At 39.8% G+C, this 16,062-nt stretch overlaps 1 protein-coding gene across 5 annotated transcripts in view; it reads right to left on the bottom strand.

Annotated features, from left to right (window-relative positions):
• The window catches only part of LOC126188884 (FH1/FH2 domain-containing protein 3), a 637,930-nt gene that overhangs the window by 56,737 nt on the left and 565,131 nt on the right, over positions 1 to 16,062 (bottom strand). For 4 of the 5 annotated variants that reach the window (XM_049930556.1, XM_049930557.1, XM_049930558.1 and 1 more), the window contains 2 exons: positions 10,898 to 11,058; positions 6,363 to 6,545 (listed from right to left, as the gene is read on the bottom strand). In XM_049930556.1, the coding sequence (XP_049786513.1) occupies positions 6,363 to 6,545; positions 10,898 to 11,058 (344 nt within the window). The remainder of the gene's footprint in view (positions 1 to 6,362; positions 6,546 to 10,897; positions 11,059 to 16,062) is intronic. The other variant, XM_049930555.1, reaches the window with a different exon arrangement.

Below are 16,062 nucleotides of genomic sequence, written 5' to 3'. Positions count from 1 at the left end.
GTCCTCGACCACATCAGTGGGTTACATTTCCTGGTTGACACCAGACTGCAGATCAGCAAGGGCTGCTAACAGCTCTCCTAACACTATTAGGAGTATCCCGACACAGACTCGAGACCTCGGCTTCACTGCATCCTTCATATGGTTGTTCACCATTGCTGATGTTATGGAGCTGGTCTTAGGTGCTGATTTCCAATGGGCCTTTCACCTTGTGCCCTTACAGCATGCACATGAGCTCACCTACAAGCCTCCTGACTGCACTGCTGATAGTTTACGTGCCCCATCTACCTCACCAATCCAATGCCAATCCAATGAGGCTGACGTTCCTCCGCCCTCAGTCATGCCCAAGCAACAGTACATACAACACTGTGTAGGCTGTGCTGACTGCTTACTACATGTCTGTCAACAGCGTATGAACATGCAAGAGACATTCTCTCACCTCCAACAGGAGAACATATTCCACACAGTCGCATCCACACAACAGAGGCAGAACTTGCAGAGGGTTGCTCCACCCTCAAGTGCCTCTGTTCCTCACTTATCGCCTATGCTTGTGGACCTGCACCTGTCACCCAATACCTCAAGCTGCTTGACACATCAGCCCCCACTTCACCATCTACCAGCTCAGTACATCGCCTGCTGCTTGTTCTGTGCCTGCTCCTTTGCCACCTGCTGTCATCCACGCCATGCTCGCACTACTGCTGCTCACCTCCCTCACCCCTGCGCCCATGCCAGATGATACCTGCTGCACCAAATCCATGCCTGTGCAGTATGCCGCTTCCCAATCCATGCCTGTGCCTGCACAGAATGGCCTCATCCATTCTGTGCCTGCACCTGCGCCCAGCGATGCCTGCCACGCCACGACTGAACCTCCACATCTCGTGGACTGTACCACACATGCACAAGCATCAGCCTCACTTTGACAGCCCAGCTCAAATCTGCAGCTTCCAATTGATGCTGTCACCTTCCGGGCCAAGCCAGCACTTCCACTCGGTTCTGCCTGCCGCACTGCATCTGAACCACCACAGCTCACTGACTGTGCCACACTTGTACAGACCACCACTTTACTCATGCAGCCCAGCTCTAGCCCACAGTTGACATCTCATGTCATTTCTGCTGTTCAGGACACTGACCTCCATGTGATCCACACTGACAAACTCTCAACCAGTGGCTCTGCTCCAGACAATCTTTTTATCTTGTCTGCCACCAACAACAGCACCGTGCACCACATTAACACTAAACCTGACCTGGTGATTAGTCAGCTCCCCAGATGTTTACCCTGTGACTCCCTCTGCATGACAAAGGCAGGGGTGGACAAACTGTTACAAGCTAGCATCATTTGCCCATCAGGTAGCAGCTGGGCCTCAACCGTCCACCTCATCCCTACGAAGGACAGCTCGGCCAGACTCTGTGGGGACTATCAAGCCTTGAATGCCTGCACAATCAAGTAAAACTATCCAGTCACTAATATTGAAGACTTAACACTATCTTGTTGGTGCTACGGTGTTCAGTGCAATTGACTGTAAGAAGACATATCTGCAGATACTGATATACAAAGATGACATTCACAAGACTGCCACAATCACACCTTTGGGATTGTTTGAGTTCCTGTTTATGTCTTATGAACTAAAAACTGCCGCACAAGACTGGCAATGCTTTATAGACAGCTTGATTTCTAATTTTCTTTTTGTTACACGTATCTGGACGATATCCTCATTGTTTTGCCAGACATGGACTCACACTCTGCCCACCTTGAATAAGTTCTCAGCACTCTTGAAGCCAATAGTGTAGTGATGAACACTGACAAATGTCAACTCTGTCAGGTGCAAGTCACCTCCTTGGGCCACATCATTAATGCTTCCAGCATCTGCCCAACTCCAGAGCACACCGAGCCGATACATAACCTAAGCCACCATTTGACATCTACCACAAAATTTATTGTTTCCTCAGGACAATCAGTTTCTATTGTTGTCATTTGTTCCACACCTCTGCCCTGCGGGAACCCTTAACATAGGCCCTCAAAGGCAAAAATACATATGGTCACTGGAAGCTCACGTGGACTACAGACGTGCAGTGCTCCTTTCAAGCAATCAAGGATGATTTGGTTTAGGCAGCCACCTTGGCCCACTTGATTCTAGAAGCTACCCAGTCCAGCACCACTGACACTAGCAATTTAGCAATACGAGCCATCCTTCAGCAAGAGGTCAATGGCTCCAATCATCCCTTGTGCTACTTCTCCTGTAAGCTGACTGAGGCACAGCACAGGTGGTTGGCTAATAACTGGAAGCTACTGGCTATTTACAAAGCTGTGAGGTATTTCAGAGAAGATACTGAAGGATGCCCTCTTGTCACTTTACATGGACCACCAGCCCCTAGTCGATGCCATCTGTATCCCACCCAAGGATGAGTGCCTCTACCATTACCATCACCTCGAATACATCGCACAATTCTCTACAGATGTCCATCATGCAAAAGGCACAGACAACGTAGTCACTGACTACTTGTCACACATTGGCGCCATCTGAGCCATGATCAAGTTCGACAAACTCGCACAGCTCAGAAGGGCAACTCGATCCAAATTCTCACTGCCATCTACTTTAAATTTCACCTTACACATGGACAGAATTTCCAAGGCACTCCATGTTCTGGAATAGCACCTTAGCATCAAATGTAATTGGGCAATCCATCCTGAAACTCAGGTGCACATACTTATGTATGAGGTTCATTCAAATGAAACCTGATCAGTGCGTCTACCTTTTCCTTACATGTAAGGTGGCACCATGTAACTGTGGGTATGGTGGCACCATCTATTGGTAGAGAGACTGATGTGTGTGCCATCTGATGTTGCATAGCACCAGTGTGGTTTCATGCCAAAGAGAAGGTGGTCGCATATGTTATCATCCATTACCAAACATGCAGGCGGGTAAGCAGGAACAATGAGTAGTGATTTGATTTTTGGCGGCAGAGGGAGTTGGAGGCCATGAAATGTATTGATGGTTGAAGGCTGTGTATGGTGAGTACAGTCTGAATCATTCAAGTGTTGTGGAATGGCGTAAATGATTCCTTGAGGGGCACAAGTCACTGGAACGCAATGCTTTCTGGACAGACTCATCATGTCATCACACTGGAAATGGTTGCGGAAATGAATGCTTTAGTCTTCAACAACCGCAGAATCACCATGGACAAGATCCATTGGTTACTGGATATTAGCATGGGCACCGCCCACACCGTAATACATCGACACTTGAACTTTCGAAAAATCTGTGCGCAGTGGGTTCCCCGCCAACTAACCACCGATCAGCGCAAAACTTGAATGGTGCTGTCTTTGAGTCATCTGCAATGTTATTATGAGGAGGAATACAGCTTTCTGTTGCGTATTGTCACAGGTGATCCGAAACATGGTGTAACCCTTTTGAACTGGAAAGCAAGCATCAGAGTAAGCAGTGGAAACATGAAACTTCACCACCTCCAAAGAAATCAAAGGCCGTGCACACCAGTTCTAGTAACGTCATGATGTCCCCCTTTTTAAACCACAAGGGCCCACTGAGTGTCGAGTTTCTGGAATGGGGAACCACCATCAATGCCGAGCATTATCAAGCCACTTTACAGAACCCTAGATGAGTCATCAAGTCAAAATGCCAAGGCATTTTGTCCAATGGCATTATTTTCTTGCATGATAATGCCTGCCCACACATGGCCAATGCACTGAAGACAACATTGCAGCAGTTTTGGTGGGAAATGCTGGAACATCCATCGTACAGTCCCGATCTTTCACCACGTGACTTCAAAGTGTTTGGACCTCGAAAACAAGTTATTCGCAGACATCGATAAGCAATGGATGACAAAGTGTGTGACTGGGTCCAGGCCTGGATCCAACAGCAGCCTACTAGCTTCTTCAAGGATGGAATCAACCGGCTAGTGTCACAATGGGATAAATATGCCAACAGTTTTGGTGACTATTTTTGAGTATGTTTACTGCGTATAACAAAATTTTGGGTTAATAAAATTGTTACCATTATTTTACACTAGTGATCAGGTTTCATTTTATTGCCCTTTATATATGAAATGACATAATTTCAGAGACTTTACTCCTCTCATGTAGATATGATTTTGTATAGACTGAAGTGGTAAGTGAAAATTTGTACCAAGGCCAGGAATAAAACCTGCATTTCTTGCTTACTAAGCAGGTGCATTACCCACTAAGTCATTCAACACACGGAATACACTGGCACGCCTCCCTCCTCAATCCAAAGTCAAATTTCCACTTATCGCTTCAGTCTGTGTACATAAAATCATATATGTATGAGAGCAGTAAAGTCTTTGAAATTATGTCATTCATTTGTATAAGCACCTGCAACTGGACCCCCATTTACATTTGTTGCCGCAGTGCTACTCATCAAGAATAGAGGCATGCCAGGTTAATCCACGCAGTTGTGTGAACTGCTGTGCCAAAGTTGTTAGTGGCTAACACACCTGCCTAGTAAGCAGGGGACCCAGTTTTGATTCCAGGCTTGTCACAAATTTTCATTCACTACTTCAGTCTACATACATAAAATCCTATCTCTATGAGACCTGCGAAGTCTCTGATATATTTTCAACCTGTTTCAAAACCTTGCCCTCCCTGGAGTCAAATCTACTGCTTACCCTATAATTGAGCAATCCGTTTGGCTCCACATTAAGTGAGATCGCAAGTTATGGATAAGGGTCGGTGTACTGGGCCTGCATTGTAAAACCACCTGGCACATTCAGTCCCTGCTAGGCATCTTCCAGGTACCAAAGGGACACTTCCAACACATTCATGCAGACCTGGTGGGCCCCATTCCCCCATCCACCAACAATCATTACGTTCTCTCCATTGCTGACCAGGCAATATGCTGTGCAGAGGCTACCCCCATCCAAGACATCACTGCTGAAACAGTTGTCAGAACTCTCATGCCTACCTGGTTCACACATTTTGGCTGCCCTGCCTCCATAACCATGGACCAAGGTAGGCAATTCAAGTCCTCACTGTTTGCCAAACTAACTATGTGCCATTATCTGTTACAGAACTACCACCTACCACTCTCAAGAATGGGTTTGTTGAGAAGTGGCTCTTATTTGTAATGGGGGTGACCAGTCAGACACACTCCAGTGAGAGTTTCTGGGTATCCACACAGCACATAAACAAGACCTCAATGCCTCACTAGCTGAGATTTTATACAGTTAGATGTTATCCCTCCCAGTTGTTTCATCTCTTCCAACCGCTCCCCTATGCCAACGTTGCTTTCCACCTTCGCAGCGTCCAGCATCACATTTCCAACCTTCATGATCCCCCTTCCCTCCCTCCATATTCCTCCTAAAATTTTCATCTCCAAGGACCTAGCCATGCGCAACCACATCATGCTGTGTGATGATACTACCCACACCAACTTCCAGGCCCCTTTCTTGGGCCTGCAGCCCAAACACCTATGACATTCTGCTTAACAGCAAGCTAGTCACAGCTTCCATTAACTGACTGAAACCTATCCGGTATCTCATCAGCTAGCCCCCTGAATAAGGACTCTACCATCACAATGGCTTCCCTTCCTACTCCCATTGTCCCTCCATCAGTGACTGCAACCCCTCCTTCCCAGATGCTGCTAGATGTCTGCTGCTTCTGCCCAGAGGATCTTAGCCTCAAGGTTACAGAAAAGAAGCTGGTAGATACAGTCCCCGATACACCATTTCTGTGAAGTTCTCACCTTACCTGATGACATCAATCCCACAACTCTGTATGCACATTTAATCACTGATGGCAGCCTGACAATTTTCACTATTCACCCGCCCACTCCTGACAGTGACCTCCTCACAGACCTGTCCAATGCACACACACTAGGGGATACATCTTCCCCACCTTCACCTCCCATGCTCACCTGCGCGGACTGCAACATCCATGCTTCCACCCATTTCCATGACTATCATCTGTACATCATGCATCAGACCATGCCTGCCAGTACTTCCGCTGCCTCAGTCGTTACCTTCAAACTGTGCTCCACACTACCGGTGGAGGGGGAGTGGGGAAAGGGGCTGGGCTCTGTGGGAACGTTAGTATCGGTGGCCAGAGAAAACAACTCACAGTCTTATCTCTGATGGTTGATGGGAGCAGTTCACTCTATAACTCAAGTGTGTTAAGTTGTGTATCCTTGTATGTGACGAGTTTCTACAAAATTAATGTTGCCTACTTCATACCACTGTGTAGTCTATCATTCATTATCATTTTGTATTGGAGTTCCACATGCTCAACTCATTTTAGAAAACAAACAAAAATGGCTTCACCAAAAACAGACTTTAAAATGAGAGGTAAGTACTGAATTAAGAGTTTTTCCATAGTAATCAGATATAGTACATACCTTTTCACTGTTCTCATAATCTAATTTAAAGGCCCAGAGTTTCAATCTTGCAGGAAGTTCTGAAATTGATGCAAGTGTCAGCAAGAACTGTTCTGCACTGCCAAGTGGTAAGTCAGGATTGGCCATTTGTGCCTCTTGGATCTTAGTACATTCTTCTTCTGTTGGAAGCATTGTGAGAAGTTTCTGGAAAATAAATGTAATTACTCTGACATTTTTCACAATAATTATGTGAAACAATCTTCATTCATAACAGGCAAACAATTGTTGATATAATTTTATATTTCAGTCAGTTATATATATGCTGGTCAGTCATAAGTGTTGATCTTTGTAAAAGAGTGTTTTGTATTTTGGTGAGCTGAGATCAGTTATTTTATAATCAAAAGATTATAAGAAAAGTAGATGTTATAAATTTATAACACTCCAAACATACATGAAACCATAGTTTGTGGTAAGTAGGCAGTGTTAGTTCATAAATTTGTATATAATCTAGTCCTGCATTTCAGTGACTGATAAATGTGATACTAAGTTTAGTGTTCATTTGCGATATAACTCTTAGAATTTCACATCACTTGCTGTGAACAATATTAATTCATATTTTGGTATCCTATTAAATTAATAATACATAAAGTAAGAGTAGCCTGCCTTGTCTAATGTCAAACTACAGATGTTATCTACATAATAAGATTCTTGTAACATCAACACTACTTGCTTATTTGAAACATTTTTTCCAGCCACAGTTAAGCACAGTACTTATTATGGTTCTCTAACAATCTTCTAGTTTTGATAACATTCTGTGTTTAATTCATATTTTGGTATCCTATTAAATTAATAATACATAAAGTAAGAGTAGCCTGCCTTGTCTAATGTCAAACTACAGATGTTATCTACATAATAAGATTCTTGTAACATCAACACTACTTGCTTATTTGAAACATTTTTTCCAGCCACAGTTAAGCACAGTACTTATTATGGTTCTCTAACAATCTTCTAGTTTTGATAACATTCTGTGTTTAATAATATGGGGCCTTTCTTTGTAGCTCCTTCCTTAGTAACAATAATAAAAATTTATGGACTTCTGGCATTGGTTGCAGCATGGTTTGAAATCAAATTGATTTCCAGGACTGGCCTGCTTAAAGCCGAGACAAGAGCCACCACACTTTAACATTTCTGAGATGGCTAGATCACTGGTTGCATGCCATATGAATTTTTATATGAACATGGAAACAATCACAGACTATACTTTAAAAAAGTAACAGAATACTGCCTTCAATTTCTAGAACTTAGTCCAAAGCCTTCCCAGAATTTAAATGGCTTGTAGTACCAAAATAGTTACTTTGACGGCATCTTTAGAGCGATCAGATTCCTGGATATCCTAATAAATGCTTTAGTAATAGAAACAATCACCACTTTGACCACTAAGGGTTTTTGTTTATGGATTACACTTACTTAATTTACTGAAGAGAAAGCAACTTACTGACCAGAAATTTACTGAATATTCCTTAAAAAAGAAAAAAAAACTACAAAAATATAAACTTGGACTGTCATAAAATTAAGTTTCTTAAAGTAAATTCCAGACAATTCTTCTGGTGCAGTATAAATCTTCGATGCCATGTATCTTGAAACATAAACACTTTGGATACCGTGGTTATGGAAGCACCTGCCATATGAGCACCAACACTTTGCCCATGTTCAAATGCAGTGAGCTCTGACATAATGCGCTCACAACTACACAGAACAGTGTTCTGATAATGACTACCACTTGCAAAGTATTCAGAACACTGCACAGGTGCTGTTCAAAGGAAAATACAACAATGCAACCTGCAGGGTTGGCTATCATCTGAGTTCATGTTCAAGCGTGCATTTCTCACAGTGTTTCCATATTTTTTTCCACCCCCTAAATATGAAGGCAGTCAAGTCTGAGAGATCTATCTAGTAGAAGATGTCAGGTTACAAAATGCATTTCATCATCAGTGTATAAACTTCGGAAAACACTAAATGAGTTGCTTATACAGCAAAAGCACAATAATTACTACAGTAGCACAGCATAATTGCTATCAAAATTGGGACAAGCTTCAGAGAATAGTGAGATGAAAGATATGGATTCCTTGACCTTGTCAAGCAGCTGTGGTACAACACTGAAGAAGTTCATACTGCAACAGTGCAACACAATGATTTCCACTAACAGACAAGTGAAAGGTGAAACACTGAAATTAGATGCCAGTGATGCATTACAGATGTCTGATAAATGCTACAGTTATGTGAAAAGCTAAATGTTTGAATATAAGAAGAAAGTTGAGACAAAATCACAATTATCAGCATGTCTACATACCCTAAATAGGAACTTGTAACTTGAATTGGAAAATATTTTGCCTTTTGAGTCCAAGCAATCAAAGCCCGACATTTGAAAGACAATATTAAGCAGGACAAGCTGCACGGGATTAGCCGAGCGGTCTAAGGCGCTGCACTCATGGACTGTGCGGCTGGTCCCGGCGGAGGTTCGAGTCCTCCCTCGGCCATGGGTGTGTGTGTTTGTCCTTAGGATAATTTAGGTTCAGTAGTGTGTAAGCTTAGGGACTGATGACCTTAGCAGTTAAATCCCATAAGATTTCACACATTTTGAACTTTTTTTTTTAAGCAGGGCAAGGGTGTTCAAACTAAAAAATTAAAAACACCACACTTCCAAACAATAAACTCATCATCTTTAGAAACATAGCATACTTTATAATGAATAACCATGATCATCATCTTCATCCATAACTGGGGACTGTACAGACTTAACAGTTTTACAAACATATCATCAAATAGTAGAAGTATTGAGTTATCAACATAAAAAAGAAACTTTGGTAGCTTTTGGAAAAATCCTTTTTTGAGCTAGAGTGAAACAGAAAAGATTGTAACAACTACAGAGGTATCTCTTTAATCAGCATTGTGGGTAAAATCTTCGCAGGTATTGTTGAAAGGAAAGTGCGAGTGTTAGTTGAGGACCAATTGGATGAAAATCAGTGTGGGTTTACGCCTCTTAGAGGTTGTCAGGACCAGATCTTTAGCTTACGGCAAATAATGGAGAAGTGTTATGAGTGGAACAGGGAATTGTATCTATGCTTTATAGATCTAGAAAAGGCATATGACCGGGTTCCTAGGAGGAAGTTATTGTCTGTTCTACAAGATTATGGAATAGGAGGCAAACTTTTGCAAGCAATTAAAGGTCTTTACATGGATAGTCAGGCAGCAGTTAGAGTTGACGGTAAATTTAGTTCATGGTTCAGAGTAGTTTCAGGGGTAAGACAAGGCTGCAACCTGTCTCCACTGTTGTTCATATTATTTATGGATCATATGTTGAAAACAATAGACTGGCTGGGTGAGATTAAGATATGTGAACACAAAATAAGCAGTCTTGCATATGCGGATGACTTAGTTGTGATGGCAGATTCGATTGAAAGTTTGCAAAGTAATATTTCAGAGCTAGATCAGAAATGTAAGGACTATGGTATGAAGATTAGCATCTCCAAAACGAAAGTAATGTCAGTGGGAAAGAAATATAAACGGACTGAGTGCCAAATAGGAGGAACAAAGTTAGAACAGGTGGACGGTTTCAAGTACTTAGGACGCATATTCTCACAGGATGGCAACATAGTGAAAGAACTGGAAGCGAGGTGTAGCAAAGCTAATGCAGTGAGCACTCAGCTACAATCTACTCTCTTCTGCAAGAAGGAAGTCAGTACCAAGACTAAGTTATCTGTGCACCGTTCAGTCTTTCGACCAACTTTGTTGTATGGGAGCGAAAGCTGGGTGGATTCAGGTTACCTTATCAACAAGGTTGAGGTTACGGTTATGAAAGTAGCTAGGATGATTGCAGCTACTAGTAGATGGGAACAATGGCAGGAGGGTGTCCACAATGAGGAAATCAAAGAAAAACTGGGAATGAACTCTATAGATGTAGCAGTCAGGGCGAACAAGCTTAGATGGTGGGGTCATGTTACACGCATGGGAGAAGCAAGGTTACCCTAGAGACTCATGGATTCAGCAGTAGAGGGTAGGAGGAGTCGGGGCAGACCGAGGAGAAGGTACCTGGATTCGGTTAAGAATGATTTTGAAGTAATAGGTTTAACATCAGAAGAGGCACCAATGTTAGCACTGAATAGGGGATCATGGAGGAACTGTATAAGGGGGGCTATGCTCCAGACTGAACGCTGAAAGGCATAATCAGTCTTAAATGATGATGATGATGATGGTGATGAGCTAGAGTACACAAAAATATGATCCCCCACCCCCTCATCCAACAAATATGTGTATCTGTACAGCTATATTGAGCCAGCTGTACAAGGAAAGTTAGTAATGTATTATTCTTTTATGTATGCCTGTCAATGACTCAACAATTCCATTATTTCATGAGCGGTTTCCTTTACTCCAAAATTATTTACATTCTGCCAGAACTTTCCATACCATTTTACAATAATTGCAGGTAGGAATCATAAAATATATGTATAAGAAATGATGTTAATTATTGTGTTATCATAAAAGTAATTATTTCTCACCTCTATTCCTTCCCTGTTCATGATTGTGGCATCCATCTTCATAATGGCAGTTCGTATAGATCTTGGGGGAGGAAGTTTTGTCATTCCTATATTTATTGCATTTGAGCGTTTATGATCCAATACTATGATTTCCTTGTTTTTATTCATCTCTTGCTGTTTCTATTGTAAAAAGGAAAGCCAATGATATCAGACTTCATTTCAACACTGTATAATGGCAAGATTAATCATCTTATGTAATACTCATAATCTCTCACTACAACATACTCACAAACAAAATATATTCCTATCTAAACATAAAAATGTTCCGAAACAGGTCTTGAAGCCTGTTTCCAGCCAAAGGCAAGTGTATATTCATTTATATTTTCAGTTCTTTATTATCAAATACTAGAATGATAAAAATCTGAAAATGCATTATACCAAAGAAAAGGATCCCACTGGTTTAGTTGGTGCATAGAAAAAATTAGGAATATACCGCATTTACCCAAAAAATGATCATACCACAAGTTGTGACCAACATTTTAATCACAGCCGATTATTAACTGCTTACAAATTTGGTTTACTTTTTGTGGCAACTGGTCCCATCTTCTGCTAACGTATTCAACTTACTGAGGCACGAAAGGCATTAAGAGTAAATGACTCATAGTTGCACACCATTTATAAATTCTTTTTAGGATAATGACTTTCTGCAGCAGATAGTTCTTGATAATCAACATATACCTGCGAGTTACGCAGTGTGATGGATGAAACACTTTTGTGTAATATGATATGGCTGATAGTTTCAAGAATGCCTTGATTTATGTAATAACTCTTTTTTCTGCTTTTATTTAACAGGATGATAATCACTGATAGTAATTATACAAGGTGGTCAAAATAAAACTGGTCTGGGAAGTCATTATAAGATTGACACAGAGCTGGGGACTGACAGCAGCTTTAAAATGTCGTTGGGAATATGACTCCATCATAATAATATCCTATATGTGGTTATGGTTGGTTCTCCTCAAAACTGGAGGATGATCACACTAATCTTGATCCAGCGCTAGCAAGATAAAGAGCACCGAAAAGAGAGAAAGGAACCAGCAATAATCACTTTTCATTTGTTTCCGTCTTTTATCATGTTTGTTTTATTCGCATGTGTCCAATCTACACAATGTTAGTTCTACTATGTGACCACCAAGACATGCACCTAGTGAGAGGCTCTTGCATGATTTGTCACATTGCCTACAAAAATATTACAGCCTACAAGGATGTTACAATGAGTGTGCATAAATGATACAGTCTACTATGCCACCAGCATATACGCTGTTATAGGATACATTCTGTAGTATATGAAAACTGGCCTGTGCAATTGCTAATCACAAGTTAGTGGTGTTTACCACTGGATTTTATTTTTTATTTATTTTTTTTTTTTTTAGTGGTAACATACAGTCTCCAATAAGACTTTTACATTGCTTTTATTACTTTTCTGAAAATAACTATTGAATATTGACTTCCTTGTTCCTGGCTAAGGACCTTTCATTATAAAACTTATAAGCGCCAATGCTTTTATCTCTCTCCGACACAGCAGCAGTTTTGCTCAGTTTTCTCTTACCATTTCTTTGCACCTACATCATTTTCTTCTTTCTATACTTTTCCTTTCCTGACTTACCTCCACTTCATCTTAATTATACCCTCTTGATCACCATTTTCTTCCTGTGTAGCTAATTACAGTCTGCCTGTGATCTATTTCCCAGTGGGCATGTCTACACTCAGTGTTCTTTTTACAATGGTATTTTTATCAGTGTTGTATGCATGCTAAGCTCTCAGGTTGCTATAGTGCATGTAATAACAGTAATGATAATAATATTAACAGTAATAACGATGGTTATTATTAGTTAATGTTCATTTTGTGCGTATAGTTATTATTACTGTTACTGTTTTTTGTGTCTCCAGATAATCAAAATTTCACAGGTCTGTGAGTTGTGAAAAGAGAGCATCTACATATTGACAGAAAAAGATGCAACTTGCCTCTGGTGGCATCAGTTAGCAGTGTTGACTGTCCTTTAGCAAGTAACTTCTTAATTGGGTTCAGAGGGGACTAGCTCACATTTCAATATGCTCTATGACGCACATTTTTTTACCATTCACAGGCTATGTGTTAATTTCTTACTTTTCCCCTTTTTCTTATTCATTTTTTTTTTTTTTTGTGCTGTTGCATTTTGATGAATGTAGCTGGAATCTCATTTCTTGTTAGCACATAGCATTGACATATAAATGTGTTCTTTTATAAAGTACTTCTCATCAGAATGAACAATGTATATATCGATTATCAATTTTCAAATGATCATGTTGTCACTATTCACATTTGTGTCAGTATTGTCGAGAAAATTCATACTATTTCAAGCAATCATACATGAAAGAAAGGAGATTGCCTCCATAACTGTGAGTTAGTTACAATGTGAACTTTTCTTTGCCATTGTGTCAAATCATTCAGTTATTATTCTTAAATTTCATGTGAGAAACAGAGGCCTTGGTTGCAGTGCAGTCTTCTTCGTGTACGTTGCATTCACCAACTACCTCCATTTTATCTTTTTGATGAAGTTTGGGTTGCAGTTAGCTTCTTGTTAACAGTGACATTATTATAAAAGGGGCAATAGCTCTAATGGAACAAGGGTATGGAAGGAAATTAGCCCTGGAGTTATTTAAGAAATTTTCATAGCACCCACACCACCTAACTTAGGAAAACAGCAGAAACTCTAAATTAGCTTGGGTAGATGGAAATTTGAAACCCATTCCTCACAAGTATAAATCCAGCGTCCTACTTGCCGCACCATATTGATCAGGATTTATTTTTCCACTCAATTTCAAAGTATATTTGACTTTCTTGTTAAAGTTTGTATTTTATTCCAGAGTTAATAAGATACGATGTAAGGTGCCTGGGAAATTTGAATCCTTCCATCCTTACTTTTCACTGATCAACAATTGCTATATTGGATCAGTCTCTTGCTACAAAACCTTATACTCATATGTATGCCTCTCTGTTTGTCATGTGAGAGTCTTCACTTACCAATCAAATCATTTGAGAAAGGGTTTTTCTTTATTATTGCTTACAACACTTCATAATGCAAGAGACTAACTCTTTTCATACTTAGCATGCAGGACTCATATTCAGGAGTTAATTTTTTATGTTTTTTCTGAATCAATTATGGAAAATTTTGGGATCATTCTTTGGCAAAGAACACAGCTAATTTCCTTCCTTATCAGTTCCATATTCTGATCATGTACTCTTTCTCCAATAACCTCACTGTTCTCCCTATTTTCATTATTTCCTTACAATAAAGGAAGAAAATAGCTGCATTGACATAAAATTGATCTTAATTTAAACTACCTTACTTCAGAAGTGGCATATCAGACATTATTCATATAGGAATATGCGCAAGCAAATACCACGGCAACTAAAGAAGACATAGTGTATGTTATTTCAACCATATTTCAATTGCATAACAGTAAAAATCACTAAAATAATAGTAAATTACTAAACCAACCAGCTAACCAAATAAATTATTTTCTTCCAAGATGCCATTTCTTTCTTAAATAGGCCCCAAAAAAGCAGAAGTCCCAAGAGCAGTACTCACCTCCTATTAGAGCAGCATGCCATTTCGTGATGACCATTCAAAAAATTGTGAAAGAGAACATAAAATATTAATAAGCATCAGAGTAAGTACCATAAGCCAGTCAATATAACGAATAATACAATAGAGATTAGAGAGCATGAGTAAATTGTAGTTATACACCAAAGTACCTTAGCAAAGCACACAGTCAGGGGATCAACATCCAATACCAACAAATCCAACAAGCAAAGTAGAACATAGGCCAAACATCATTCTGTTTTATATATTTTGTGATCACAGATCACAGACAAGAATTTATGCCAAATTATTAGGGCATTTCTTGTGCATCACATGTAGCACTCATATAATGAGATCACATAAAATATTAATGAAGCCGTGAATATGTGTATTTTTCAATTTCTTATATATATGCGCATGCTACTATTGCATCAGACTAATGTAATTCTCAGTCAAAAATCTAATTCCTAACTCTTTAAAAGTACATTAAATATCTGCAAGCGAGAATTAATAGGTCAAAGTATATCTTTCAGTAATGTGAAAAATGTGGCACATTGCGACATTTTCATGCTGTCAGCAGTCTTCTAAGAACTGTAGTTTCATTTTGTATGTCACAGACCTTATTTGGCTTTCGTTAGCACACTTTTTTGAATGCAGACAACTCCTGGGTTTGTTGGCATTTTATAACTTACACTTACTTGTATGAATAAACAAAAAATAAAATCAAACAACATTGTGAAATAACATGTTTAGGAAAGAGAGAAATAGTTTTTATTTTTAGTTAAGGACAGCAGAAAAGTTTAAAATAAGCAAAATAAGTCATCATTTGGAGAAATTGTGAATTCCCGCACTCTTTAGAGCAGGAAACTAATTTAAAGACATTTACATCACCATACACAAATGTACTGATAACTTTTGTATCCAAAATTAACTTCTAGCTAACTCATCACAGGTCGAATGTACATGAAACATCAAGTATAGATTAGGCTACAAAAATTTATCCCAATTTTTTTTCCATTAAATGGAACACAGATATCCCAGCATTATACATTATATTTTATAACACCACTGAGATATTCATTTGAATGGACACCATTTTCCTAGAAAATACCATGAGTCCACATTAGTTACTAATATTGTAAAAAGCTTACTGGTATAGTGTGTGGATTTTCATTTTTTTCCCCCTACAATAATGACACACTATGAAAACCCATTGCTGCCTGCCTCAACTCAAATCTTCTTTGCCATAACCAATAAAATCTAACTCTAAACCAACATTCACCATGCATATGGTGTTTCAATCCATGGAAACCAGCTTTCCCGATGACCACCTGAAAGTCTACCAAAAACCTCATTCATTGCAACACCAGCCAACTTCATCCTTACCCATAACTTTTTCTGCTTTGAGGGCTAGACCTAAAAATAAATGAAGAGTTCATTAATGGGAATGAGGATGGCCCCATACTACTACAACTATTTCATGGGCCATATGAAAGCAGAAAGAAAACTGGATTTCTGCGAATTGGAGTGTGGAACGTCAGATCCCTTAATCGGGCAGGT

The sequence above is a fragment of the Schistocerca cancellata genome, chromosome 5 (genome assembly GCF_023864275.1).
Source record: "Schistocerca cancellata isolate TAMUIC-IGC-003103 chromosome 5, iqSchCanc2.1, whole genome shotgun sequence".
In the NCBI taxonomy this organism is placed as follows: Eukaryota; Metazoa; Arthropoda; class Insecta; order Orthoptera; family Acrididae; genus Schistocerca; species Schistocerca cancellata.
The sequence above is the reverse complement of the archived record's forward strand: the minus strand, read 5'-3'. Positions and strand labels throughout refer to the sequence as shown.